The sequence below is a fragment of the Mesoplodon densirostris genome, chromosome 6, assembly GCF_025265405.1.
Source record: "Mesoplodon densirostris isolate mMesDen1 chromosome 6, mMesDen1 primary haplotype, whole genome shotgun sequence".
NCBI lineage: Eukaryota > Metazoa > Chordata > Mammalia > Artiodactyla > Ziphiidae > Mesoplodon > Mesoplodon densirostris.
In genome coordinates this window covers 62,302,098-62,327,702 of record NC_082666.1, presented here as the reverse complement: position 1 = coordinate 62,327,702, position 25,605 = coordinate 62,302,098, and the positions used below count along the sequence as shown (strand labels likewise).

General features: G+C 44.2%; 1 protein-coding gene across 2 annotated transcripts in view; it reads right to left on the bottom strand.

The window, feature by feature from the left end:
- Positions 1-24,788, bottom strand: part of TTC39B (tetratricopeptide repeat domain 39B) — a 128,249-nt gene extending 103,461 nt beyond the window's left edge. For both annotated transcript variants that reach the window (XM_060102110.1, XM_060102112.1), the window contains exon 1: positions 24,532-24,788. In XM_060102110.1, the coding sequence (XP_059958093.1) occupies positions 24,532-24,573 (42 nt within the window). In that variant the 5' untranslated portion in view covers positions 24,574-24,788. The remainder of the gene's footprint in view (positions 1-24,531) is intronic.
- Between the last annotated feature and the right edge of the window lie 817 nt (positions 24,789-25,605).

The following is a 25,605-nucleotide window of genomic DNA, read 5'->3' as shown; positions in this document are numbered from 1 at the left end:
AGAAATAAAACTGAGCATATTTTTACTAAGCCACTATTACGTGTTGGTGAGTTAGGTTTTATTCAAAAATTCCCTTAAGTGCATTTCCAACATAGGACAGTGGAAAACATAAATTTAGGCCAGGAAGTTAAACCTGTCTGGGTCTGAATCTCAGCTCTACCCCAACCCTGGGAAGGTCTAGCCTTCTGAATCCTCCTCCACTGACTTTCAAGAGCCTATCTTAATGCCCTGCCTGAAATCAAGGGCCATGACACTCCTTTTGAATCCACTTTGTAACCCAACACAGTACTTTTGCACTTTGCAGACTCTTAACAATGGGGATTCCAACCGCCTCCCCAGATTGTTGGAAGGATGCTAGTGAGTTAATGGCGTGTAAAAATCCAACTCAAAACAGGCTCAATAAATACAAAATATAATTCCTGAGGATACTAACTTCTCAGATATGGGATGAATCAGTAGATTCACAGAGACAGAGCTGGGATCCCTCCCTCACTGTACTTCCTCAATAACTCCTTCCCACTAAAGATTCTGCACCCTCTTTTGGAAGAGAGAAAAAAGGCTGAATGTGGGAATATTTATTGCAATAAATACTCAGAAATGTTAACTGTCTTTACTTCTCCCATCTTGAAATGCCTTTGTCTCCTATCCTTTAATGCCCGGACTCTTCCAACTCAGTGGGTGGCTCAGCCCAATAAAGATAACTTATGGGCACAGAGCCCAGGACCTCAGCTCACTGGGGAACAGTGACCTTGGCCAACACAGTGTGACCTTGGTTAATATATTCAACCTCTTGGGGCTCTAGCCGCCTCATGAGTAAAGCAAAGAGGTTGGTATAGATGCCATCCCTTACTCAAAACCCTAAATTCTCTGAATTAAACACAAATCCTCCCCAATAAGGTGGCTGTTTGTCTATCACACATGCTAAAGTAAAGTCCCTCAGGGAAGGCTGACATCCAGAGGGACTGCACCTAAATGCAGTGCTGCTGCTGGTGGGAGTGTGAATTGGTACAGCCACTATGGAGAACAGTATGGAGCTTTCTTAAAAAACTACAAATAGAACTACCATATGACCCAGCAATCCCACTACTGGGCATATACCCTGAGAAAACCATAATTCAAAAAGAGTCATGTACCAAAATGTTCATTGCAGCTCTATTTACAATAGCCCGGAGATGGAAACAACCTAAGTGTCCATCATCTGATGAATGGATAAAGAAGATGTGGCACATATATACAATGGAATATTACTCAGCCATAAAAAGAAACGAAATTGAGCTATTTGTAATGAGGTGGATAGACCTAGAGTCTGTCATACAGAGTGAAGTAAGTCAGAAAGAGAAAGACAAATACCGTATGCTAACACATATATATGGAATTTAAGGAAAAAATGTCACGAAGAACCTAGGGGTAAAACGGGAATAAAGACACAGACTTACTTGAGAATGGACTTGAGGATATGGGGAGGGGGAAGGGTAAGCTGTGACAAAGCGAGAGAGAGGCATGGACATATATACACTACCAAACGTAAGGTAGATAGCTAGTGGGAAGCAGTCACATAGCACAGGGAGATCAGCTCGGTGCTTTGTGACAGACTGGAGGGGTGGGATAGGGAGGGTGGGAGGGAGGGAGACGCAAGAGGGAAGGGATGTGGGAACAGATGTATATGTATAACTGATTCACGTTGTTATAAAGCAGAAACTAATACATCATTGTGAAGCAATTATACTCCAAAAAAGTTGTAAAAATAAATAAATAAATAAATAAAAATAAATGCAGTGCTGGGCTTTCAAAGCCCTATCAGTTACACTAACTCAATCCTCAACAGCCAGCTAATATGTTAAGTACCAGGCAAAGCAGTTCACACAATGACTCTTTGGAATTTCTAACAACTTCTAGCCAAGCACAGAGAAAACGTGAGAATTAAAAAGAACCACCAGATGTCACCCTCACAAATAACAAATGAACTGGACAGCATGACTTTAGTTTCTGCTAACATATAGAGAAGCATGTTTTTAAAAAATGAAACAGTTAACTTTATGAAGGGGGAAATATTTTCCTTTCTGCACCTCATTATAAATATGGAGTTGAGTTGCAGCTTATAGTAGGGGTTAAGTTCTAAGGCCAGTACTTAAAAGGAAAATCACGTAGAGTCAAAATTGACATTAACCAAATACTTTCAATTGCCATTATTATAGAGTTCACATGGTTTTGTATATAACCTCAGAGAGGAATGGGCATGTACAAACACAAAATGTGTACAGCAATGTATGGTGTGTATTAAAGAGTATATATGCAAAACAAGTCTTTTTACAATGGTGTATTGTTGAATTTGTTTAACATAAATGAGCAAATTATTTTACTCGCCTGTACATAGTCCTCAGTTACTATTTTTATGATTGTAAAATGAACCTTGGCAATCACTTAATAAGTCACGCACTCCTGTCCTCTAGTACCAGCCCTACCTAATCTACAGTAAACAGAGGAATATCTAGGGCATACTATTTTTGCAGGAGAATAATTTTACACAAAACAAACAGCAACAAAGAGAATCAAGAGACTGAGTTTTAACATTTTAAACTGCTTAATTTTGAAACCATCATGAGTAGAAGTATTTTTAAATTAAAATGAAGAGAGCTTATACTTCTTCCTATAAATAAATAACCATAAATTCCATTTATTAACACCCAGGCACTCTGTTAGACACTTAGATGCTTATTTCCAATTCACAAACAATCATAAAAAAAAAAAAATTTCACCTCTACTATTACTACTACTACTACTATATTCTGATAATAATAATAAAAACAATAATAAAAGGTAATACCATTCATTGCCAAACACTGCTCTAAATTCTTAAAGTGCCTTAACTCATTTAATCTTCACAATGACCCTATGAGATAGGGCTATTATTATATCCAAATAAGGAAACTAAGACTCATGGAGATTTAATTAACTTATCCAACATCTCATAGATGAGCCTCAGTTTTTTCATCTGTGAAATGGGAATAATGCCACTTAATTTACAGCACTGTTTTGAGGTTTAACTGCGATAATGTATTTAATGCACCCGGCTCCGTGTTGACACAACACTAACAAATCATTTCTTTTGTTATCATTAAAGTGGTTCTACAGCTGACAGTCTTCAGTGCAGCCTAAGGACAAGCAAAAAGAAACCCCTTGCATCATCTTATTTGACCCTCAAACTTTCCAACTATAACAGAAAAATGGCAGAGTTAGCATTCTCTTACTTGTAGCTCGGTTCCAAAGTAAATGTCTTAAAAAGAGAATCTCATCTCTTAATATGAGTGCTGGGAAGAGGCAGTTACTGAAGAATAAGGCTTCAAAGGCAAACTCAAGCTGAGAAAGCCCATAATGTGGGAGAGATAAGGTAAGACTTGAGCTCACATGCCCAGAATCAACCTCCCTGGGTTCAAATTCATTTCACCACCTACTAGCTCTATGACCTTGGGCAAGCCTTCTCCTTTCTTGTACCTCAGTTTCCCATCTCACTGGGTTATTCACTGATTAAATGACACAAGTGCAAAGCACCCAGTACAAAGTACCCAGGACAAGACACTCATTATCACTATTATTGTTGGGACTTGACTCTCCTAAAGGCACTAGTGAGTGGTACTAAGTGATGCAGCCTGGAGAAGGTTGGGGAGTGGGCAGGGCACAACACTTTGCACTAGGAATTCTGATTCTGCCCCACCCCCGGCTGACATGTCCAGGTGTCCCCAAAGAGATCCGATCAGTCCACCACCACAGAGGTCAGCCAACTACAACTCATGAGCCAAATCCAAGCTGCTGCCTGTTTTTGTAAATAAAGTTTTATTGGAACACCGCCACTCTCAATCATTTACATATTGTCTATTTATATATTTCCTGTTACACCCGCAGAACTGAGTAGTTGCAAGTGAGACGATATGGTCTACAAAGCTCAAAATATTTACTATCTGGTCTTTTACAGAAAAAGTTTGCCCACCTTTGCATAAATGGATAAACCATCAAATTTCCTTCCCTACCCCGTTAGATATTTTGAGAATAGAGTAAGAAACAGATGTGAAAAATCGAGAAAATAGTAGGAATTATTTACCCAAAAAACTCACAGCCTTCAAGCTTCAAATTCAAGGGGGAAAAAAATAATGCTAGATCATGGGTTTAGAGTCCTACCAACAGCTCCATCACTTCTTAACTATGTGTGGCTTTGGGCAAGTTACTTGGCTTCTCTAAGATTCATACTCAACACTGTAAAATGGGAATAACAGTAATATCAAATTTGTGGGATTGAAAGAATTAAGTGAGCTGTATGTAGGTGTCTGGTCCATAGTAAGTATTTGATAATGTCAGCTCTCATTAAATGATTACTTTCATTGTTATTACTGCAGTAGAAAGTTTTATGTCCAAATACTGGACCACTCAGACAGTACTTTCCCTCCCAGGGTACATACTCTCATGAGAACTATAGGTGCTAGCAAAGCAGAGATGCTGAGAACTCTAATCTGTTCTTTTGGGGGAATCTAAGAGACAAAAGGCTAAAACTTCGATGTATTCATTTCTTTCAAGACTAAATTCTCCTTCTCTCCCACCAGCACTCCCCCCTCAACATCAAGAAAATTTCAGCAAGAAGCTAAATGCATACCTATACATTTGTATTATGTAGAGAAATAAACTTTATTTATTTAGACAAAATGACTAAATCAATCCCATCATATGTGAAATGCTGACAGTTTGCTTCTAACAAGAAGCAATTAAATATAGAAACTTATTCCAAAATAGCAGAAGGGGGCTTCCCTGGTGGCACAGTGGTTAAGAATCCGCCTGCCAATGCAGGGGACATGGGTTCAATCCCTGGTCCGGGAAGAACCCACATGCCACAGAGCAACTAAGCCCGTGCACCACAACTACTGAGCCTGTGCTCTAGAGCCTGCAAGCCACAACTACTGAAGCCCATGCGCCCTAGAGCCCACACACTGCAACTACTGAGCCCACCTGCCACAACTACTGAAGCCCGTTTGCTCTAGGGCCCACGTGCCACAACTACTGAGCCCACGTGCTGCAACTACTGAAGCCCACGCTCCATAACAAGAGAAGCCAACACAATGAGAAGCCCACGCACCGCAACGAAGAGTAGCCCCTGCTCGCTACAACTAGAGAAAGCCCACGGGCAGCAATGAAGACCCAATGCAGCCAAAAAAATAAATAACTAAAATAAAATTAAAAAAAGAATGCAGACATGGACTCCTGTACACGTAGGAATTTATTTTGTGATTCCGTTAAAATTTAAATTGGAGAAAGAATAATGAATTATTTAATAAATGATGCTGAAGAAATTGGTTATCTATTGGGACCAAAGTGAAAATAAACCCATATGCAAATTTCTAGGTGCATTAAAGAGATAAACACAAAAACAAGAGATGAATGTATGCAGAATATTTTTCAAAGTCTTGAAAACAGGGACAATCTTTCTAAATAAGACACAAAACCGAGAAGCCATAAAGAAAAGAGTAAAAGGTTTGGCTACATAAAAATTTGAAACTTCCAAGACAAGCAAATGGCTAGGAGAAAATATTTAAGGCACCATAAACAAGCAAAAAAATTATTATCCATAATATATAAAGAACTCTTACAGATCAATAAGAAAGAGACAAACAACCAAAAGAATCATAGATAAAGGGTATGAAGAAACTGTGCACTGGAAAAGAAAACCAATAGCCAATAAACTTGGAAATGTGCACCTAAAAAGTACTATTATTTTGTCCATAACACTGGCAAACATTTTTTTTTTTTTTTTTTTTTTTTTTTTTTGCTTTACGCGGGCCTCTCACTGTCGTGGCCTCTCCCGTTGTGGAGCACAGGCTCCGGACGCGCAGGCTCAGCGGCCATGGCTCACGGGCCCAGCCGCTCCGCGGCATATGGGATCTTCCCGGACCGAGGCACGAACCCGTGTCCCCTGCATTGGCAGGCGGACTCTCAACCACTGCGCCACCAGGGAAGCCCTGGCAAACATTTTTTAAATTGATAATATCCACAGTTGGTAGAGATGTTGGAAAATAGAACGTATACTGTTGCTACAGTCTATTTAGAAGTCAGTCTAGCTGTACTTATTAAAAAATTTTAATGCATACACAGCAATATTACTTCTAGGATTCTATATTATTAAAATATACACATGCACAAGGGTCCATCTATTATGGTACACACTGTATTGAAACAACCTAAATGCTCTTCAACAGGGAAGTAGTTAAATAAATTATGGTACAATTATATTATCTAACTCTCTTCCGTCGTTAGATAAAAAGTAAAGCAAACAGTAGAAATACCTCCCAGATATATTAAATGGAAAGCCTGTTCCTGGGAAAGGTGTATGGTATAAGATCCCATTTACGTTAGTCAAAACTCAGTGCTGGGCTTCCCTGGTGGCGCAGTGGTTGAGAATCTGCCTGCCAATGCAGGGGACATGGGTTCGAGCCCCGGTCTGGGAAGATCCCACATGCCGCGGAGCAACTAGATCCGTGAACCACAACTACTGAGCCTGCGCATCTGGAGCCTGTGCTCCGCAACGAGAGGCCGCGACAGTGAGAGGCCCGCGCACTGCGATCAAGAGTAGCCCCCGCTCCCCGCAACTAGAGAAAGCCCTCGCACAGAAACGAAGACCCAACACACCCAAAAATAAATAAATAAATACATTTATTAAAAAAAAAAAAAAAAAAAAAAACTCAATGCTGATTTCTGCTAAGCATGGGCAGGGAAGGAATGGTAAAGTGAAAGATCATGTTGTGGCTTCTGAATGACTTAAATCTTTTACAACAGGAATGCTTTGATGTATTGCTTGAGTAATGTAAAAAAGAATGAACAATTTGAACAATATAAAAAAAGTTGAAGCATTTATTTTGCAATAAGTAGATCCAACATACCTACAGAAAAATTCATGCACAATAAGGTAAGATGACATTTCAACTAAACTGCTTCATAACCCAGATCCTTTTGTGCCCAGTATAAGTGAAAAGCACTTTCTGTTTCTAGGAAACCGGTTTTTTGTTTTTTGTTTTTGGTCACGCCACGTGGCTTGCAGGATCTCAGTTCCACGACCAGGGATTGAACTTGGGCCATGGGTGTCAAATCCTAACTGCTAAACCACCAAGGAACTCCCCCCAAAAAAATTTTTTTAACTTTAAAAAAATATATTTATTGGGCTTCCCTGGTGGTGCAGTGGTTGAGAGTCCGCCTGCTGATGCAAGGGACACGGGTTCGTGTCCCGGTCCGGGAAGATCCCACATGCCGCAGAGCGGCTAGGCCCGTGAGCCATGGTCGCTGAGTCTGTGCGTCCAGAGGCTGTGCTCCGCAACGGGAGAGGCCACAACAGTGAGAGGCCCGCGTACCGCAAAAAAAAAAAAAAAAAAAAATTATTTATTTGGCTGCACCACGTCTCACTTGCGGTACGCAGGACCTTCACTGAAGCGTGCAGGATCTTTAGTTGTGGCATGTGGGATCTAGTTCCCTGACCAGGGATCGAACCTGGGCCCCCTGCATTGGGAGCACAGAGTCTTAATTAACCGCTGGACCACCAGGGAAGTCCCTAAAACTTCTTATTTAGAAATAACTTCAAATTTACAGAATGGTACAAAGAAAGCTTGTATGCCATTTATTCAGATTCATCTAGTGTTAACATTCTGCCCCATTTGCCTTATAATCTGCTCTTCCCTCTCCCTCTTCAACTCCATTTCCCTTCTTCTCTATCTAGATAAAAATTTTTTTCTAAACCATTTGAGAGTAAATTACATATATTGTGGCCCTGTACCTCTAAATACTCCAGTTTGTATTTTTAAAAAATACAGATATTCTCTTACATAACCACAGTACAGTTATCCACATCAGTAAATTTAACTACTTTAAACTCCTGTCCATTTTCCAATTTTGTCAATTGACCCAACAATGTTCCTTGGTAGCATTTTTCCCTGCAATACAGGAGCTAGTCTCAGGTCAACTATTGCATTTAGCTGTTCCATCTCCTTTGCCTCCTTTAATCTGGGACATTTTCACAGCCTTTGTCTTTTATGACACTGACATTTTTGGAGAGTACAGCCCTCTTCTTTTTTTTTTTTTTTTTTTTTTTTTAATAGAACCTTCCTTATTTAAAGTTTCTCTGTGATCAGATTCAGGTTAGACTAGTACAGAAGGGACCCTGTGTCCTTGTCAGGTCACTTGTATCTGGAGGCACAGATGTTGTCTGCCCCCACTGGTGATATATTAATTTTGGTCACCTGGTCAAAGTAGTGTTTGATTTCTCCACTGTATAGTTACCATTTTTTTCTTGCAAGTCATGAGGAATCTGTGGTGAGATAGGGTAAGAGCAGATCAATATCACGCTCCTCCCCCAAACTTGTCTATATCACCTGTGATGATGGCTACCTGACTCCATCTTTACTAGGAGAGCTGAACACTGCTTTCCTACCTCTAGCACTCCCTCCACTTCTACCAGTTGGTCTTTGGCATTCTGCTGAAAGTAAATCCCTCCCGTCTCCTCCATGTGTCTATCTAGTTGGTCATCATCCATATGGACTCAAGGAGACCTATTTTCAGTGGTCTATAATACATTACTGTCCTTACTTATTTTGGTGCTCAGATTGTCCCAAATTTGGTCTAGGCAACTTTTACATTTTTCACTCTTTACCCCCTCAGAGCAAATTCTAATACCTAGAACTTGCTTATTATGAGAATTCTGTTTTTCCAAGGACTCTTATAAGGTTAGGCACATCTAAACTTTTACAATAAGACTCAATTATTTTTCCGAGTCCCCTAATGAAAACTGAGGTATGTAGCCACTGACCTACACACTTGACACGCCGATATACATGACAAAATGGACTTTGTTAAAAAAGAGAACATTAAGGGTCTGCTTGATTTGCTGCCATATGAAGCTGAGTTTCCTTACCAATTCTTAGCTGATTTAATAAATACTGGGAGAACCTAAAGGATCATCGGCGTTTGTATCAGAATAATGGTGCAGACCTCTAAAACTCAGTCTCTTTAATTGTTTCTTTTTAATTAAGAGAAAGAGCTATCTATAGTGAAAACTGGCAAGAGTGTGCAGCCAACCTGAAAATAAAGAACTGCCAAAATTAAGAAGCTGAGAAACATCTGGAGACAACAGAACAAGTCAGAACAATCAATGGAGTTTTGATCAATCACAAGAGAAATTTGAGGAACTGCAGTACAATTTACAGAGACAAGAGCTACTGAGAGCCTGAGAGATTTGTGGCTGTAGAAGAAGTAAGTTGATTCTGGGTGAGAATTAGGTTACACCCATTAAGATATACCCGTACAAGACCCAAAAGGCTGAGGTCATTTTCCTGCCCCTTTCTGACTTTTTCTGCTGTCAAGCAAGGGTGAGGGAACTGACATGGTCTCAACAGCTGGGCTCAGCATCCTTTCTCCACCTTCCAGCATATATAAGACAGTGGCAGCAGAGGTGTCTCCATTCTGGCTTCCTGATCCCTGAACCACAGCTACTGCAAAGCGCTGGGAACTCTTAGCTCTAGAACCATCAGCCACAGAATACCAGCACCTGCCCTAGTGAGTCAGTTCTGGACAGCACTGAGGGTCTTTCACAGAGGCCCAGCCTAGAACCACACCTACAGCCCTTCTGTGCACTTTGTAAACATCTGGGGATTCCCTTCTCAAACTCTTTCTTATGTAAACTACCTACACCAGTTTCTGCTTCCTGTGCTGAAACCTGATGGAGAGAGATGACAGAGAAGAAAATAAGCAAACAAGATAACACAGATGGTGATTATATCTATGAGGAAATAGACAGGATGCGTAATAGAGGAAAGAGAAAGGCTGCTTTGAAGATGAAACCCAAGGAAAACTGCACTTGGAACCTGATCTTTAAAGTGAGGATGGAAAGTTAAGAAGGAGCTGGTCACGTGAAGAACTGGTACAGTCTGCAAGGCTGAGGAAACTCTAACGCAGGAGCACTATGGTGGAAAAGAACTGGGCATGTTCAAGAAACCTAACGGAAGCCAGGGTGGCTACAGCAGAGGAACGAAGGGGAGAGGGGCAGGAGATGAGCTGGAGGGGGAAAGCCAAAGAAAAGAAGTGTGGATTTCATCCTAAATAAACAGTTTGAAGCACTGGCGTAATGTGATTACCATTTGTAAAAGCGCACTTGGGCTACAGAGTGAGAGTGGATTGCAGAGCCAGAGAGGAAGCAGGGATACCAGTGAGGATGCTCTTCCAGAGATGCAGGGGGGAGAAGACAGTGGTGTGGCCTGGGGACATAGCGGTGATGGAGAGAAGGGGCCAGTATGCAGTAAGGAGCCATGTTTTGGAGGTAGATCCGACAGGACTGGCTGATGACAGAGACGTGGGAGGCAAAAGAAGCGTAAACTGAGCGGAACAGAGAGGGAAGATCAAGGATGAGGCATGGGGAGGGCTTTTTTGGTTGAGTAATGCTGCTTTAAATTGTTCCCCCAAAGTCTTGTGTTTGCTCCTAAAATAATTATGGAAGGGGTGACTGTCACCAAATTGCCACAATTGAAATGGAATGCTTTTAGGTCTTTAACAAAGAGACAGGAGTTCATTTTAGCATGTCACATGCCCCCCCCCCTTGAACCTAATCTATTGTCACGTGAAACCTGCTCCCTGAGGCATGCAGACTTAAAGTTCTGACCCTGTACATCAAAAAGGGGGACTCTTATCTAAGTTAAAATGTAACCTCCTCCACCATAAACTATAAAGGGAGGTAAAAGCAGGTAAGCCTTTAGAAGATTAAAAAAAAAAAAGATTCTTTCTAAGCTAGTAGCTTTACTTTTTAAATTTCCAATATAATTAGCATTACAGTTGGACTTGTGGAACCTAACACCTTATAAAGTCATCTCTACTATTTATGAAATTGGAGTAAATTTGCTTGACGTCTCATGAAAAAGTCCACGAATCTCAATGTTTTCTATTTTGAAAAGTTGAGAGAAATACCACCTAGGCACATATGCTAGTATTACTAAATAGAAAACTGTTAGAAATGTGAACACCTCAGGCTTCTAAAAGCATTAAGTGTATGAATAAATTATACTCATCCTCATTTTCTGAATGCTCCCTATTTAGCCCAGCTAGATTACATGTGTTATTTCACTTCATCCCACTGCAGGAGTGAGGAAGCTTTGGCTCCAAGTGTCTTGCTCTTGGTTACCTAGCTTGGGCCGGTGTCCGCAAGGGCATTTACCACTGTTTGTATTTTAAAAGGAAAACAAACCAAAAAACCCTTCTCTCTCAAAACTAGATCTTAAAATGAATATCAGCAAATGCATACTGAATATCAAGATGTTCAATATGGCTAGTTGTAGTGTTTGATACAATCTTACTAGGATTCTTTCCTGCTCTGTAAAATTCTAGCCATTCTTATGTACTGATAAAAAGCAAAATCTATCCATCATTGCTATTCAAATGAATGGCTCTGGATGAGTTGCCCAGGCTGCTAGTACCAACTCTCTGAGGTGGCCATTGGAATCCCCCACTGACTGATGAGGAGACTGAAGCTCACAGAGATTAAGTAACTTGCCCAAGGTCACAGTGCCTCTGCAAGTGACAGAACCCAATCCATGTCCACTAACCTGTAAGCCCATCCATGTTCCTTCCTCTCTCCCACATGCCTTCCTAGGAACAGATACGACAAATCTGAAATTCAGATGGGGTGCCTGAAAAGAGGCAGAAATTTTTTGACTGTTTGTCCTATTTGAGACTTGTGCTAGGGTGACAGTCCCTTTCACTCAACTGTTAATGGCTTAGAAATGCAATTGCTTGCTTGTGCTTCTGGCAGCAAGCTAAACATGTTGGATAAGTAGCATCTGCCTTGGGGAATGAACTAGAAAATCAGGAAAAACCATCATCTGTATATACTGCACATCTGCTTTATTGCAAATGGGACAAATTATTCATCTCGACAAGGGTAATTCACTCAGCCCTCGAGCCTGTCTTCTGATGACGTCACAGTGTTAAGAGCCAAGTCAGCGCTGACCCAAATGCACTCTGCTCTGCAGTCTTGCTTTTTGATGCCTAACATGTCTGCTTTGTCCCCATCATATATAATGGCTGCTCATTTTTACTTCTGCCTGGGAAATTCTACTTTATCCTGATGATTTCTAATTTTTCAATCAATTTAAAGGTGAAAGGTATATTGAGATGAGAGCAGACAGGCACAAGGAATCTTTATGGGGTCATGAAAATGTTCTTAAATTGGATTGTGGCGATAGCTGCACAATGTAAATTTACTAAAGATCAATGAATTGTACACTTAAAAGGAGTGAATGAATGGCATGTAAATTACACCTCAATAAAGCTTTTTTTTTTAAGAATACTGAGATAAAGCTAACAGATTATGGAGGTAAATTCTCCTTTCTGGTTGAAAGGCTAAAAATATCACGTTGTTAGAAAGCACTGAATGGAGTTCCTTTGCTGCTTTCTGGGGGGAAAGTCCCACCCTTTCCTTCTGGAACACCAAGGCACCTACATCCTATCCCTGCTGGGTGTCATAGCCTGTATGGTGAAAGAGGAGTATTTCTCCTTGGAAGCAGCCAGGAATGCTAAATGGTCATTGAGTACCTAGAGGGGAGAAAATAAGGGAATATCTGGAAAAGCTGGAGGAGGAATGTACCTGAGGGAGGTCTTCAATGATGAAGAGGAATCAGCCAAGTGAGGGAACAGTGTATGAAAAAGCTGAGAAGTGAGAAAGGCTGCCCCTTTGGGAGACGGCGCCTGGAAGGGGAGCTACAAGCACTTCACCACAGCTGATATTAAAGGTCTTGTTAGGAGGGCAAACTCCTGGGAACCACCCCAGACCTACTGAAGAAGAATGGCTTGTGGTAGGACCTAGGAACATGCATCTTAATAAGCCACCCACTCCCCTAACCAGGTTACCTATGCACCCTAAAGCGTGAGAACCACCGAGATAGGTCCTAAGTAAGGCCTCATACACCATGCTAACTGTTTGCATAATACCTCAAAAGCAAATGAAACACTGTGGATAGATTTTAAGCAGCAAGGTGAGGATGGACTTGAACTTTAAACACAGCAGTCTGGCATGGCACATGATTTGGGGGCAGAGAGAGAACCCTAGAGCTCCCTCCAGGGCCCAGGAGTACACACACACTGTCACCTCCTTTACCTTTTAACCTCTTAAACTAAGTAGCCGAACACAAACATATCTCCTACAGTCTCCTATTAACATCTAGGTGCTTTACGATCTTATGGAAATGTCATAAGAATGTTATGACATTCACCAATGTTAAAGAGGGGACCATCCTGCACAGCCACACATTTGGAGAAACTAGAGGTTACCACACATACCATTTAGGTGTCAGGGGGCAAATGTCAGTTTCAAAATATTACAGACATGCGGCTTCCCTGGTGGCGCAGTGGTTGAGAATCTGCCTGCCAATGCAGGGGACACGGGTTCGAGCCCTGGTCTGGGAAGATCCCACATGCCGCAGAGCAACTAAGCCCATGAGCCACAGCTACTGAGCCTGCGCATCTGGAGCCTGTGCTCCGCAACAAGAGAGGCCGCAATAGTGAGAGGCCCGCGCATCGGGAGGAAGAGTGGCCCCCACTTGCCGCAACTAGAGAAAGCCCTCGCACAGAAACGAAGACCCAACACAGCCATAAATGAATGAATGAATGAATGAATAAATAAATAAATTTTTTAAAAAAGAATTCCCTTTCCTGGAAGTGTGTGAACAGATAAGTCACATAAGAAACTAAGAGGGCCAGTAAACATATAGTGAAAAATACTAACTCACTAGTTAGCGAATAAAAGTTTAAAAAAAATATATTATAGACATGGCTAAGTCCCTTGCTGACTATTATAAACGCTGTTCTGCTGAAACAGATGCCCCTTTGAGCCCATGTTTACACTCTCTTTTGCGGTAAGTGGTTTCCCCTCTCCGCTCAGGGAGGGAGAGGTGTGAGGATTATAAACTTGCAGAATTGACATAGCTGGAGTCCTGAGATTAGCCTTAGAGGTAACTGCATCATCCTAAAGGAATCCAAGTGGAAGAGGAGTCTTGCAGGACTCTGCATGGGCCGACCTTTATGCAAGTTCAGTTCCTTATTGGATTGGGAAATCAATGTCAAGTATCCGCATCATGCAGCCTTAATAATAATGGTACTAAGGGCCAACATTTGCACCCCATATGCTAAGCACTTTATAGGGTGTTAATCCGCTCAACAACCCTCTGAGGACTCTCCTGGTGGTGCAGTGGTTAAGAATCCGCCTGCCAATGCAGGGGACACGGGTTCGAGCCCTGGTCCAGGAAGATCCTTCATCCCGCGGAGCAACTAAGCCCATGCACCACAACTACCGAGCCTGCGCTCTAGAGCCTGTGAGCCACAACTACTGAGCCCACGTGCCACAACTACTGAAGCCTGCACACCTAGAGCCCGTGCTCCGCAACAAGAGAAGCCGCGGCAATGAGAAGCCCATGCACCGCAACGAAGAGCAGCCGCAGCTCTCCAGGACTAGAGAAAGCCCGCATGCAGCAACGAAGACCCAACGCAGCCAAAAGTAAATAAATAAATAAATAAATAAATAACTCTCTGAAGCAGGTTCTACAACATTATCCCCATTTGACTGATGAAGAAACTGAAGCTTAGAGAGATTAACTTATCCAAGGCTGTACATGGAGGAGCAGGGATTCAAACCCGTCTGACTCCAGAACTTCTGCCATAGCACTTCATGGGGTGTGTCAAATAGATTTCTACGTTTTCCGAGTTTTTGATGCCTATAATAGGAGTATTAAGGAAACAAGCAAATTTAATTCATAAAGCTTACGATGCTTTATAAACAAACTCACGCATAGCCCTAGAAATCACCTAGTACAGGGGTCAGCAAACTGTTTCCACAAAGACCCTATAAATATTTAGGCCACGTGGGCCATACGGTGTGTCCTAACTACTACCTCTGACATTGTGTGTAAACAGCAACAGGCAACACCTAAACAAACGGGCATGTCTGTATTCCAATAAAACATTATTTACAAGAACAGGCAGGAGGGAGGTTACATTGTCCTTGCAGCACAGTCTGCCACTCCCTGACCCAGTGGAAAGGGCCATGAATGTAGAGTTAGAGCACTTGGCTTCTAACCCTCATTCCATGCCTAAGTGAGCTGGGTGGCCTTCGGCCAGTCACTGCCTGTGTCTAGGCTGTGTACTTCTGCATTAGTTTCTCCCCTATAGGCTGAAAAAATAAGGTGAAACTACATTCGGACACACTAAAACAGATTCTCCATCAAACCCATAAATAATAAACAGTGGCAGCAATACCTTAAGGTAAAGCAGAAGGGAAGAGAGAACTAGAACGTTAAGGGTACTTCTATGTGCCAGGTGCTTTGTAAAACAGACTCGTATTTCATCCTGTTTGCCAACCTTATGGGGTAGTTATCATTATTCCTGTTTTATAAATGAAAAGCATCAGACAAGTTAAATAACGAGCCCCAGGTCACATAGCAAATGAGACAAGAAGCCTAGATCGGAATCCAAGCCAGGGGTAGCTATTCTCGAACAGCAAGCACTCGGGCGATGATTTTGCACAGACGATGACATCTGAGTGCTTCTGGCAGAGGGTCCTGGAGCCAGGCCTCATTCCCCTCTCTTCCGGACTCTCCCACTCTGTCATCTGTGTTGCCCGCCTCCTCTCCAAAAGATCCTACCCCATTTGGTCTGAAAAAATGATGTGAGACTCTGAGGTTTGTTGCCTTTAGCTCTGAGTGGAAGGACTGTGATTCATGCATGGATTTAAATAGACCAGGAAGCCCAGAACTCTGGGGCAAAGCAGCCTAAAGAAGCAGGGCAAGAGAAAAGGAGGACAGAGGACACCCTCAGAGAACGCCTGACTGGTCCTGCTGACCGCACCAGAGTCATGGGTCCAGGGGTTCTGCGTCTGACAACTTAGCTGAGGGTAAGAGTCTATGTGACAAAACACAGCCTATGGAAGTACTCAATCGTGCCTGACTTGTCTGCCTCCTTAACTAGTGCATTGCAGGTTACAGCCATCAGTTTAAAACTAAGTACTTTGGAAATAGGGCTGGGAAAGGAGAAACCACCCAAGAAATGGGATCATCATTGCTTCCTTTATCAAAAAAAAAAAAAAAAGAAAGAAAAAGAAACACATTTCCCAAATGTGGGAGGATACATATGTCAAGGAAGAAAATTGAAACAACAAACAAAAACAAAAAACCCAAACTGCTTAGCTGAGCATTCAAGACCTACCAAAATCTGCTGGAACACACAGAGCACTGTCTTCCAGCCTCGACCACAGAGCCCTCACACAGTCTGCACTTCAGCCTCCACCAAGCTTCACCCATGCCCAGGCATGTTCCCCTGCTGCTCCCTCTGCCTGAAGGAATGAAGCCGTGATCTGCTCTCCATGGCTGCCTGCTAAAACTCCACCCCTCAAAGTCCAGATCACATGTCACCTTCTAGATCACAAATGTCAAAGCCGAGAACTTCAGAAACAGATCATCAAGGTCAAATCCTTCAGGTTAAGTAACAGGAAACCAAGGCCCAAAGGGGTTAAGTCACACAGCTGGGCAGTAAAGACTTGGTCTGGAAACCAAGTTAGCTGATCTGACTTGGGGGCGGAGGGGCAGGGAGGCACGCCTCACCAGCACCTTCAGGGTGAGTGACGACCCCAGGAAAGCCCTCTCTTCCTCCTCCTCCTAGAAGCCCCAGGCCTGCTTACAAGCTCGCCGAACTCTCCCCTCCATTCCAGGTGAGAGTGGTTTTGTGTGTCCATATTCCTGCTTGCCTGCTGCAGAGGGATCAAAACCATGTCTTTCCCATCGTGTTATCCCAGTACCTAGCTAGCGCTGCACAGAGTGGGCCTTCAGGGGGCTGTAACAGTCATTCGACAAAACAAAAACACCAGAAAACAACCTCCCTCCCCAACTCCGGTCCTGTCTTCCTCCAATCAATCGGCCTCCATGCACTGCCAGAGGGACCCACCTACAGCACGGATCTCACCACACCTCTGCTCATCTGAAACCCTTAAATGCACACCATGCACATCATGATATCCACGATTCCGCATGAAAAACTTAGAAGAGCCCTTCCTGCCCTTGAGCCTCATTTCCTGCCACCCAGAGCACCACAAGCACTTCTTCACCTCCGAACTCTATGCTTGCTGTTCCCTCTCCCTGGGATGCACTGCAAGAGTTCCCTTTGTCCCCAGCTCTCTTCTACATGGCTAATCCCTACTCATCCCACAAGATTCAGAATGTCTAAGAAATGGCCTCCTTGAGGAAACCATCCCAGATTACCCGTTCCCTCCCCCCACTCCAGGTGAGATGCCCTCCTCCGTGCTGCCAAAGCACCTTGGCATCCATCCTGCGTAGTTCTCAGCACAGAGAATTGCATCTATTTGTCTACACACCTGCCCTCCACCTCCCACTAGACCATCACTTAGGGCAGGAGCACCTGGCATAAAACCCGATACATTAACTTAGACTGAATAATCTTCTCCTTCACTAGTTACAATCAGACCCAAGAAATATACATAGTGCATCATTTCATTAAAGTATTTTAAAATACAGGTCCACAGATCTCAGCAAAAAAAGCTCTTACTACACACCCAGTCTTTCAATAAAGAGCTCAAGATGCATAATGGCATTATGAACTACCAGGAAGTCAACACGTCAAGCAAGAGTGCCTTTAGAGAGGTGTGGTGACCTAGCCAGTGGCCGACTGGCCAGAGTCTGGGTATGTGACCGACCCCCACTAAGCACAGGGATGGAAGAGGAAAGTTCTGACACAGTGACCGAGGGGAGATTTGACAAACGGAAGCTCTTCCCAGGAAGCCTCTCAGCGCCCAGGCGAGTCCCCGGGCACTCCTCTCCTGGGAAGCGAGCACACAGTAACTTCAGGAGACCTGCCTGAGCTGGCCACCGGGGCACCTGAGACTGGGGGCCGGGGGACTGTCAACAGACTAGCCTCTCAGAATTCACAGTATCCAGTTCACACGGTGCATAATTAGTAACAGCACCCGTGCACAGGGAGCTAAGATAGGAAGGAAAGCAAACAGCTAACCCAAGGAAGAACTGATTCCTGTCTAAGAAGCATGCCTGCACCACTGAACTTGAGGGGGAGGTAGGAGGTGCGGGGCAAAGGGGACGTGAGCAGAAAATGAGGGCAAGTTTCACTGAGAAAGTAGCATTCCCAGAACAGATGGGCTTTCAAATGATTCAAAATTTAACATTTCAGGGGCTTCCCTGGTGGCGCAGTGGTTGAGAGTCCGCCTGTCGATGCAGGGGACACGGGTTCATGCCCCGGTCCGGGAAGAATCCCAGCCCAGGTCCGGGAAGAATCCCACATGCCGCGGAGCGGCTGGGCCCATGAGCCATGGCCGCTGAGCCTGCGCGTCCGGAGCCTGTGCTCCGCAACGGGAGAGGCCACAGCAGTGAGAGGCCCGCGTACGGCAAAAAAAAAAAAAAATTGAACATTTCAGGAAAATTGCCTGTTTGTTAACCTGAGCTGGCATCCAGGCTGAGGACGGTAAGCTGATGCTATTTTTTTCCTCTCGCTCACCTGCAGGATCAATTTACAAACATCCTTTCCTAACCTTGCCCAGATTCATCCACTCATAAGCAAATGGCCGTGCTCCCTCAGTAAGGAAAGTCACAGTGAACCAAGCAGGTGAGTGGATTCTGCATGAGGTCCTTCCCCACCCTCCACACCCACCGGAAGGCTGAACCTTACCCAGTTGTCTTCTTAGGTAACAGCACCACCAGCCAGCCAAGAATCATCTCTTACCGGCTCCTCCCTTCCCCCCATTCCACTGCCCCTCCAAGTAGGGAACAGGCCACCAGGCCAATTCCTCCTCCAAGTCCTCCCTGAGAATTCCCTCCTTTCTGGCCTCCTCTCTCCAACCCCATGACCTCTGCTCCACTCCAGTCCTCACCACCTCCCATTCTGAACTGTTGCAACAGCCTGTTGCCCTTCCTGCCACCACCTCCAGTCTGGCTGCACCAACTTCACCAGACTTAGCTTCCTAAAATAAATAATTGTATCACTCTTGCCTAGTTAAAAAGCCCTCTGGGTCCCCATTTTTTAGGAGATCGCAGCCCTCCGAGGCACTCCTCCCCATATGCTGAGCACCCTGCTGACCCCAGGGTGTGCTCTCATCCCCCCCCATCTCAACTTTCACCCACGCCTCTGCCTTATCGCACTTGCTCCACCTAGCACACCCTTCAAGATCCACTTCAGGGAGCCGGATTCTTCCAGCTCCATTCTTCTTCCTCCTCCATTCTTCTTCCTCAAAATTGCTTTGCCAATTCGGGCTCTTTTGTGTTTCCATATGAATTTTAAAAGTTTTTGTTCTAGTTCTGTGAAACATGCCATTGGTAACTTGATAGGGATTGCACTGAATCTGTAGATGGCCTTGGGTAGTATGGTCATTTTAATAATATGTATTCTTCCAATCCAAGAACACAGTATGCATTTCCATCTGTTTGTGTAATCTTGGATTTCTTTCATCAGCGTCTTAAAGCTTTCAGAGTACAGGTCTTTTGCCTTCTTAGGTAGGTTTATTCCTAGGTATTTTATTCTTTTTGTTGCGATGGTAAATGGGATTGTTTCCTTTATATACACACTACTATATATAAAATAGATGACCAACAAGGGCCTCCTGTATAGCACAGGGAACTATACTCAAAATCTTGCAATAACTAAAATGGAAAAGAATCTAAAAAAGAAAAAAATATATACATATATATATATACACATACATCTGAATCACTTTGCTATGCACCTGAAACTAACACAACATTGTAAATCAACTATATTTTAATAAAAAAAAATTTTTTTAAGACCCAGTTCAAATACCACCTCTTCTTTAAAGTCTTTGCCAGCCGCTAAACGAGGGCAACCAACCATTCCTGTTTGCACCTGTTGTCCTGGAGTAATTACTGAAAGCAGCACACTGACTTCCCCAGGGCCCTGCTGTGGATGATAAATTATATGGCCCTCCTACCTAAAATCTACCCTGACCCAAAGACAGCGCTTGTTACTTGTGTAACTGTGTCTTTTGCTAGAGCGTGTGTTCCTCAAGAGCAATCAAGCCATATTATCTCAGTATGGACTTCCAGCACCTAAAGACTGCCTGCACCTGGGGCAGTGCTCAATGAACACTGATGGAATCAAAGAATGAATCTGATCCGAAGAAAACTGTAGCAATCAGTTTTATCTAAACTTCATCTAAAATGCCAGTGGGGAAAATTTCTAAATCAGAATTAGATCGAAAAAGTCCTGGGCCAAAAATTCAGGCCATGAAAGCATCTGTCACATAAACCATTTCTTTCCCTAATCAGTGTTTCTCAACTTTTTTTCAGTATTGTCCCCCTGCCCCAGGAACCTTTTTAGACATTTTTTTCCTAACCATATCCCCCATGAAATGTTAATAGCACAGAGATATATCTGTACTTTATACATAAAAGAGCAAGTATAAAGTTTATTCTTCTTATATAATAATGGGTTCAGAATGGCAATAAAAATGTTAAGTCATGTTTTAAAATTTAAAGCTATTAACATTAAACTTTGTATTTGCTGAGTAACTTATAATGTAATTTTAATGTAAAAATGTGATGTATCAAATTATACATAAAAATTGCCAATTTCTACATAACAATAGCAATGTAACCAAATTTTTCAAACTTTCAAAACTGCTATTTTTCCAGAAAAGGTAAAACAATTGAAAAAAAAATCTTCTTAAAAGTTATTTTTCATGAACTTAACTCTTGTTTTATATGAGAAAATAATTTTTAACTTATCCAGCTGCTACATATTCATTCAGATATCATCAATAGTTTCTCTTTTCAGTACTTGGCATAGTCATTAGTGGGTTGAATAATTCTAATAGGATTAAAGAATAAAATATAAAGTACTTTTATTTAATTTTCAAATCCCAAGTCACACACAAAGCAGTGTGGGTCAAACATAAGCACTTAACATCCACAAGGCAGCCAAAGGCAGACCTAATGGATAAGGAAGTAACCAACAGAAATATGACTTCAGGATCAAGCTATTGATGGACAGAAAGTTCTCCAGTCATAGCCATCTATTTGCCATAGGTTTGTAGTAATGATCCTGCATACATTCTGTATATCTTCCATGAACTCAATGTCAATGTTGCTTGTGTAATACCCAAGAAAAACCAATGAGAGAAATTTAAATGTTAAGAAGTAAGATTTTGCCCACCAAGCTTTGAAGGGCCACAAACCACTGGAACATCTGAGAAGTTTCTGCCTCCCTCCAGAACCAATTTTTGCTGCCCCTGAGGCTGCAAGCCCTAACCTCTGTGTTCCCACGTTTACCCTCCTAGCACCTAGAGAAAAAAACAAAAACCCCCAGCTTACCTAAGAAAACACCCCATTCCACAACTATAATAAGGGCCCCTCTACTACCATCATCTCCTTGGGTACTTTGAAAGAAAAGCGATTCCCATACTATTAGCCTTTCTCCCAAACAAAGGAGCCCCCCACCTGTAAAAGTGTAGACTTTTGAAGCTGGAAGAACACTCAGGGCTCATAGAGCCTTTCCATCTTCAGATGAGGAAACTTAAAAGAGCCCTAAGAGGTTGAGAGACTGGCTCAATCAAGGTCACTATATTGTTATAGACAGAGATCTTGTCAGCCTGGGTCACTGTTGTATCTCCAAGCTAGGCCCAGGCTTGGCACATAACACAGGCAGATGTTTGCACACTTAATGAATGAATGGCTATTGGGCAAATTAGTGACAGAGCTGAGAGCCCAGTTCACCTAATTCCTAACCTACCACTTTTCCAACTACACCAATTTGTCCCTTTTTACTTTCCTAGAATATCAAATAGTGGCCTCAAAGACTATCAAATTTATATTAAGTGTTTGAAGAGCTTCCCAGCTCCTTTAGTTTCACACATCCAGAGTTGAAGAGCAGGGTCTTGTGCACTTGTGGTAGAGTGCTTCAGCCCACTAAAAGTGAGGGACTTTCCACAAATAAGTCAAGGTACCCGGTTGGCAATGCATCACTTCTTATTTGCTTACCCTGCCTTGATCTCTTTTCTAGAGTTCTTGTTCATGTGCCATATCTCCTTACCCAGACTGAGAACCGTAGAGAGCCGAAACTGCCTTCCGTTTCTAAGACACCTACTAAGTTTAAGCACGAAGCAAATGTTCAATAAATGTTTGCAAAACTTATTCCAATGGAAATGGTGCACCATGAGGGACAAAAGTGGATTTGGCATGAACAAAAAAATTCTGTTTGTACTTTGCTCATTTCCTAGGACCAGTAGAGTACCTAACATGTAATGGGAGCCTAACAGTTACTGGATTTTAAAAAACAAATGAAAGATATGGCAAAAACTGAGAAGTTATTAAGCATAGTCTTCATTCATTCAATAAATTCATTGAATTTATTCATTCAATAAATATGTATTACCAAGTATCTGTGTGCCAGGCTCTCTGCTGCTCTGAAACCTAATTTCCCCCACAGAGCTAGAGCCCTCCTCCCTAGCAAACGCATGGCATTAGGTTCACCTTGCAGGCTGTGGGCACAGCTAGGGTAGCCATGTCTCAATATGCCCAAGATAGTACCAGTTTACACCTATTGTCCAAGCATTCTCTCCCAACAATGCCCTGGTCTAGACAATTACATCACCCTAAGTGTAGCAAATCTTTTTCAACAAGAAGCCCAGGGATTCAAAAATTTCACTTCCACATTTACTAGCTACTTCCAGTCCCCTTTTTTTGGCTGTGCCATGCAGCATGTGGGATCTTAGTTCCCCAACGAGGGATCGAACGCATGCCCCCTGCAGTGGAAGGGCAGAGTTCTAACCACTGGACTGCCAGGGAATTCCCTACTCCCAGTCTTGTTTCCTTATTTCTAATACAGGCATAACACATTAAACTAAATGGTTATAAATAGAAAAGTGGCTGGGGACAAGGCTGGGACATCAGATTGAGACTACACTGTAGAGAGCCTTGCATGCCAAGAACACGGATACATAATTTAATATACAGCAGGGAGCGATAAAAACCCTTAAGGGAGAAAGTGAATGTATAGTCAAAGCACCAAGAAAGTGTTATGACGTTGATTACAGAAAAGATCTAAGACAGGAGGAATGAGAAAAGCCGGCTCCAGGTCGTACCAAAAAGACAGCCTAAAGCTGTAAATAAAGAAAGGTTGTCACAGATGAAAACGGCAACAAATATGCATTTCATCATTTGCCTTTATGTGTAATTTTAAAGTTTCAACAATACATGCAGCTATGCAAGCTCTAGTTCATTGATCTGTGGTCCTGATACCCTCCTTGGAAGGCACAGGTTGTAAGGAAGCATCTGGACAGTCCGGCTTGCCCTCCTGTCGGCCAGTCGTGTAAAGGAGCTGGAGTTCGGTTTTTGTTTTATTTTAAGGGCTACATTTCAACATAGTATTCGTTGTCAAAGGAGTTTCCCGACACTGAAAGAGATGAACAGGAAGCTTAACCCGCCAACTCCAGATCTTCCACTATTGCATCATTTGAAACTAAGCCTCCTCAGTCAGCGACTTGTAAAATTCAAGTCAGGTAAAATGGCAGCAGCAGCCGCTGCGGATGCTGCTGCTGCGGCCGCCGCCGCTAGCCTCAACTTAAAGCGCCGGAGAGCGCGTCTCTCCGGAGCTGCCAACTGCTCAAAGGAACAGTCGATAAATCAACAGGTCCTGCTCGCCCGCCCGAGGGTGCTCAGACCCGGGCGCGCCAGCCACTGGAGGAAGTGGCTAATTATTTAAAGACAGTCGAGACCACTGGAGGCCAGAGTCGGCTCTCCAAGCGCCTTCCCTCCGTCCACCACCCACACTGGGAACATGCTGGGAAAAGGCCCGGGCCCCGTAGACGGAGGGGAAAGCACCAATTCCTGGGCTGCTGCTCCAGGTCCCTAGCCCTCCAGCCCCTGGACAGCCCTGCACTGCCCGCGGGTGCAGACACCCCGAGGGCTCCTTTTTCCTCCGGCTGTCCCCCTCCTCTCATCGACTGCAAGCCTTTCTGTTCTGCCACCGGAAACTTCCAGAGAAGGTGAGATTCCCAGGTCAAGAGACGATTCTACAAACTCTAAAGGGCCAATGTCGGGACTTAAGAGTCAGACCTCATAAAGCCTAGGCGTCCCTGGTGAGGCTCAGTACTGCTCTGTACTGCGGGTCCTGCGCTCCCGCGCGTTCGCACCCATCCACCCGCTACCCGGACGTGGTGTCCTCCGATCCGCAAGAGCCCACGGTGCCGGCGCCCGCAACTTCAGCAGCGCCTCCGCTCCGAGAGCCGCAGAGACCCTCCTCGCTCCAGCGAGGACAGACCTCCCAAGGCCTGGTGTCCCCAGCCGCAACCCCGTCCCTTCCTCCGGGAGGGAGGCTGCAGGTCCCAGACAGGGAACCAAGGGGGCGGGACCTTGGCCGTCCCTGCCGGACTCGCTCAACCCTGCCGAGCTCGCTCATTCCTCCCGGGCTCCAGGGGCAGTGCCCACACTCCCCACCGGCCAGTACCTCGTCCGCTTCCAACTCTGCTCCGTTGCCTACGAGCGCCATGTTCCTCCTCCGGCTGCCGCCGCCCAGAAACCAAACAGGGAGCTCAGAGCCAACTCAGTTTCTCGGCTCCGGGCTCAGCCCAGCGCCAGCAAAGGAGGAAGAGGATGGCCCCGCGCTCCCGCCGGGTCCCGGGCGGGGCCAGCGCGCAGCTGAGGGTGTGCTTTCCCCGCCCACGGCGCCCGCACACCAGACGAGCATCCATTTCCCGAGCCGGCGCCGGGTGGCGGGCCTCTACACAAGCTCAGCCCCCTGCAGGCCTTGCCCCGCCCTCTACGCGGCTCTGACTAGAGCAGCCAATCAGATTCTCCAATGCTTTTCCGCCTCCAGACGGCATCCACTTAGGATCCACGTGGGCGGAGTCACCTCGTGGGCGGAGTCACCTCGTGGGCGGAGTCACCTCGTGGGCGGAGTCACCTCGTGGGCGGAGTCACCTCGTGGGCGGAGTCACCTCGTGGGCGGAGTCACCTCGTGGGCGGAGTCACCTCGTGGGCGGAGTCACTGGCGAACTTCGCTGGTCTGGCCCACTCTCTGGGAAGGCACCTGAGAGTACCAGCTTCCAGTACTCTGTGAGGAGGCCTGGAGCCAAGAGAGCACTAGGTTAACGAGGCCAACCAAGGTCAAAGCCACCTATCCCTGATGCCCCTTTGAACCGTCCACCTGGTCCCTGGGCCAGTGCCAGTCCCCTTCCCTCACCAGGTGCGCACGGCATCTCGCAGATGGTGAGGCCAGAGAGCAGCCTTGAGTCAAGGTCACAAGTCACGCAAAGGTCTCTGTCATTCCACCTGTCCAGACACTAAGTCAGGGACATCATCTTCAGATACAGGAATGCCGTGTTTGCTTCTGTGTATGTTTGAAAAATAACAGAAAAACCACAGGACATATATTTATACAACTTAAAGCTCCTCTACCCCTCCTCCCAATATCCTGTCACGATGACCCATTTTGAAACCCCAAACATATGTACATAATTCGTGCTTGAACTATAAGATCCATGAGGGTGGGGATGCTGTTTGTCTTCTTCAAAACTGTATC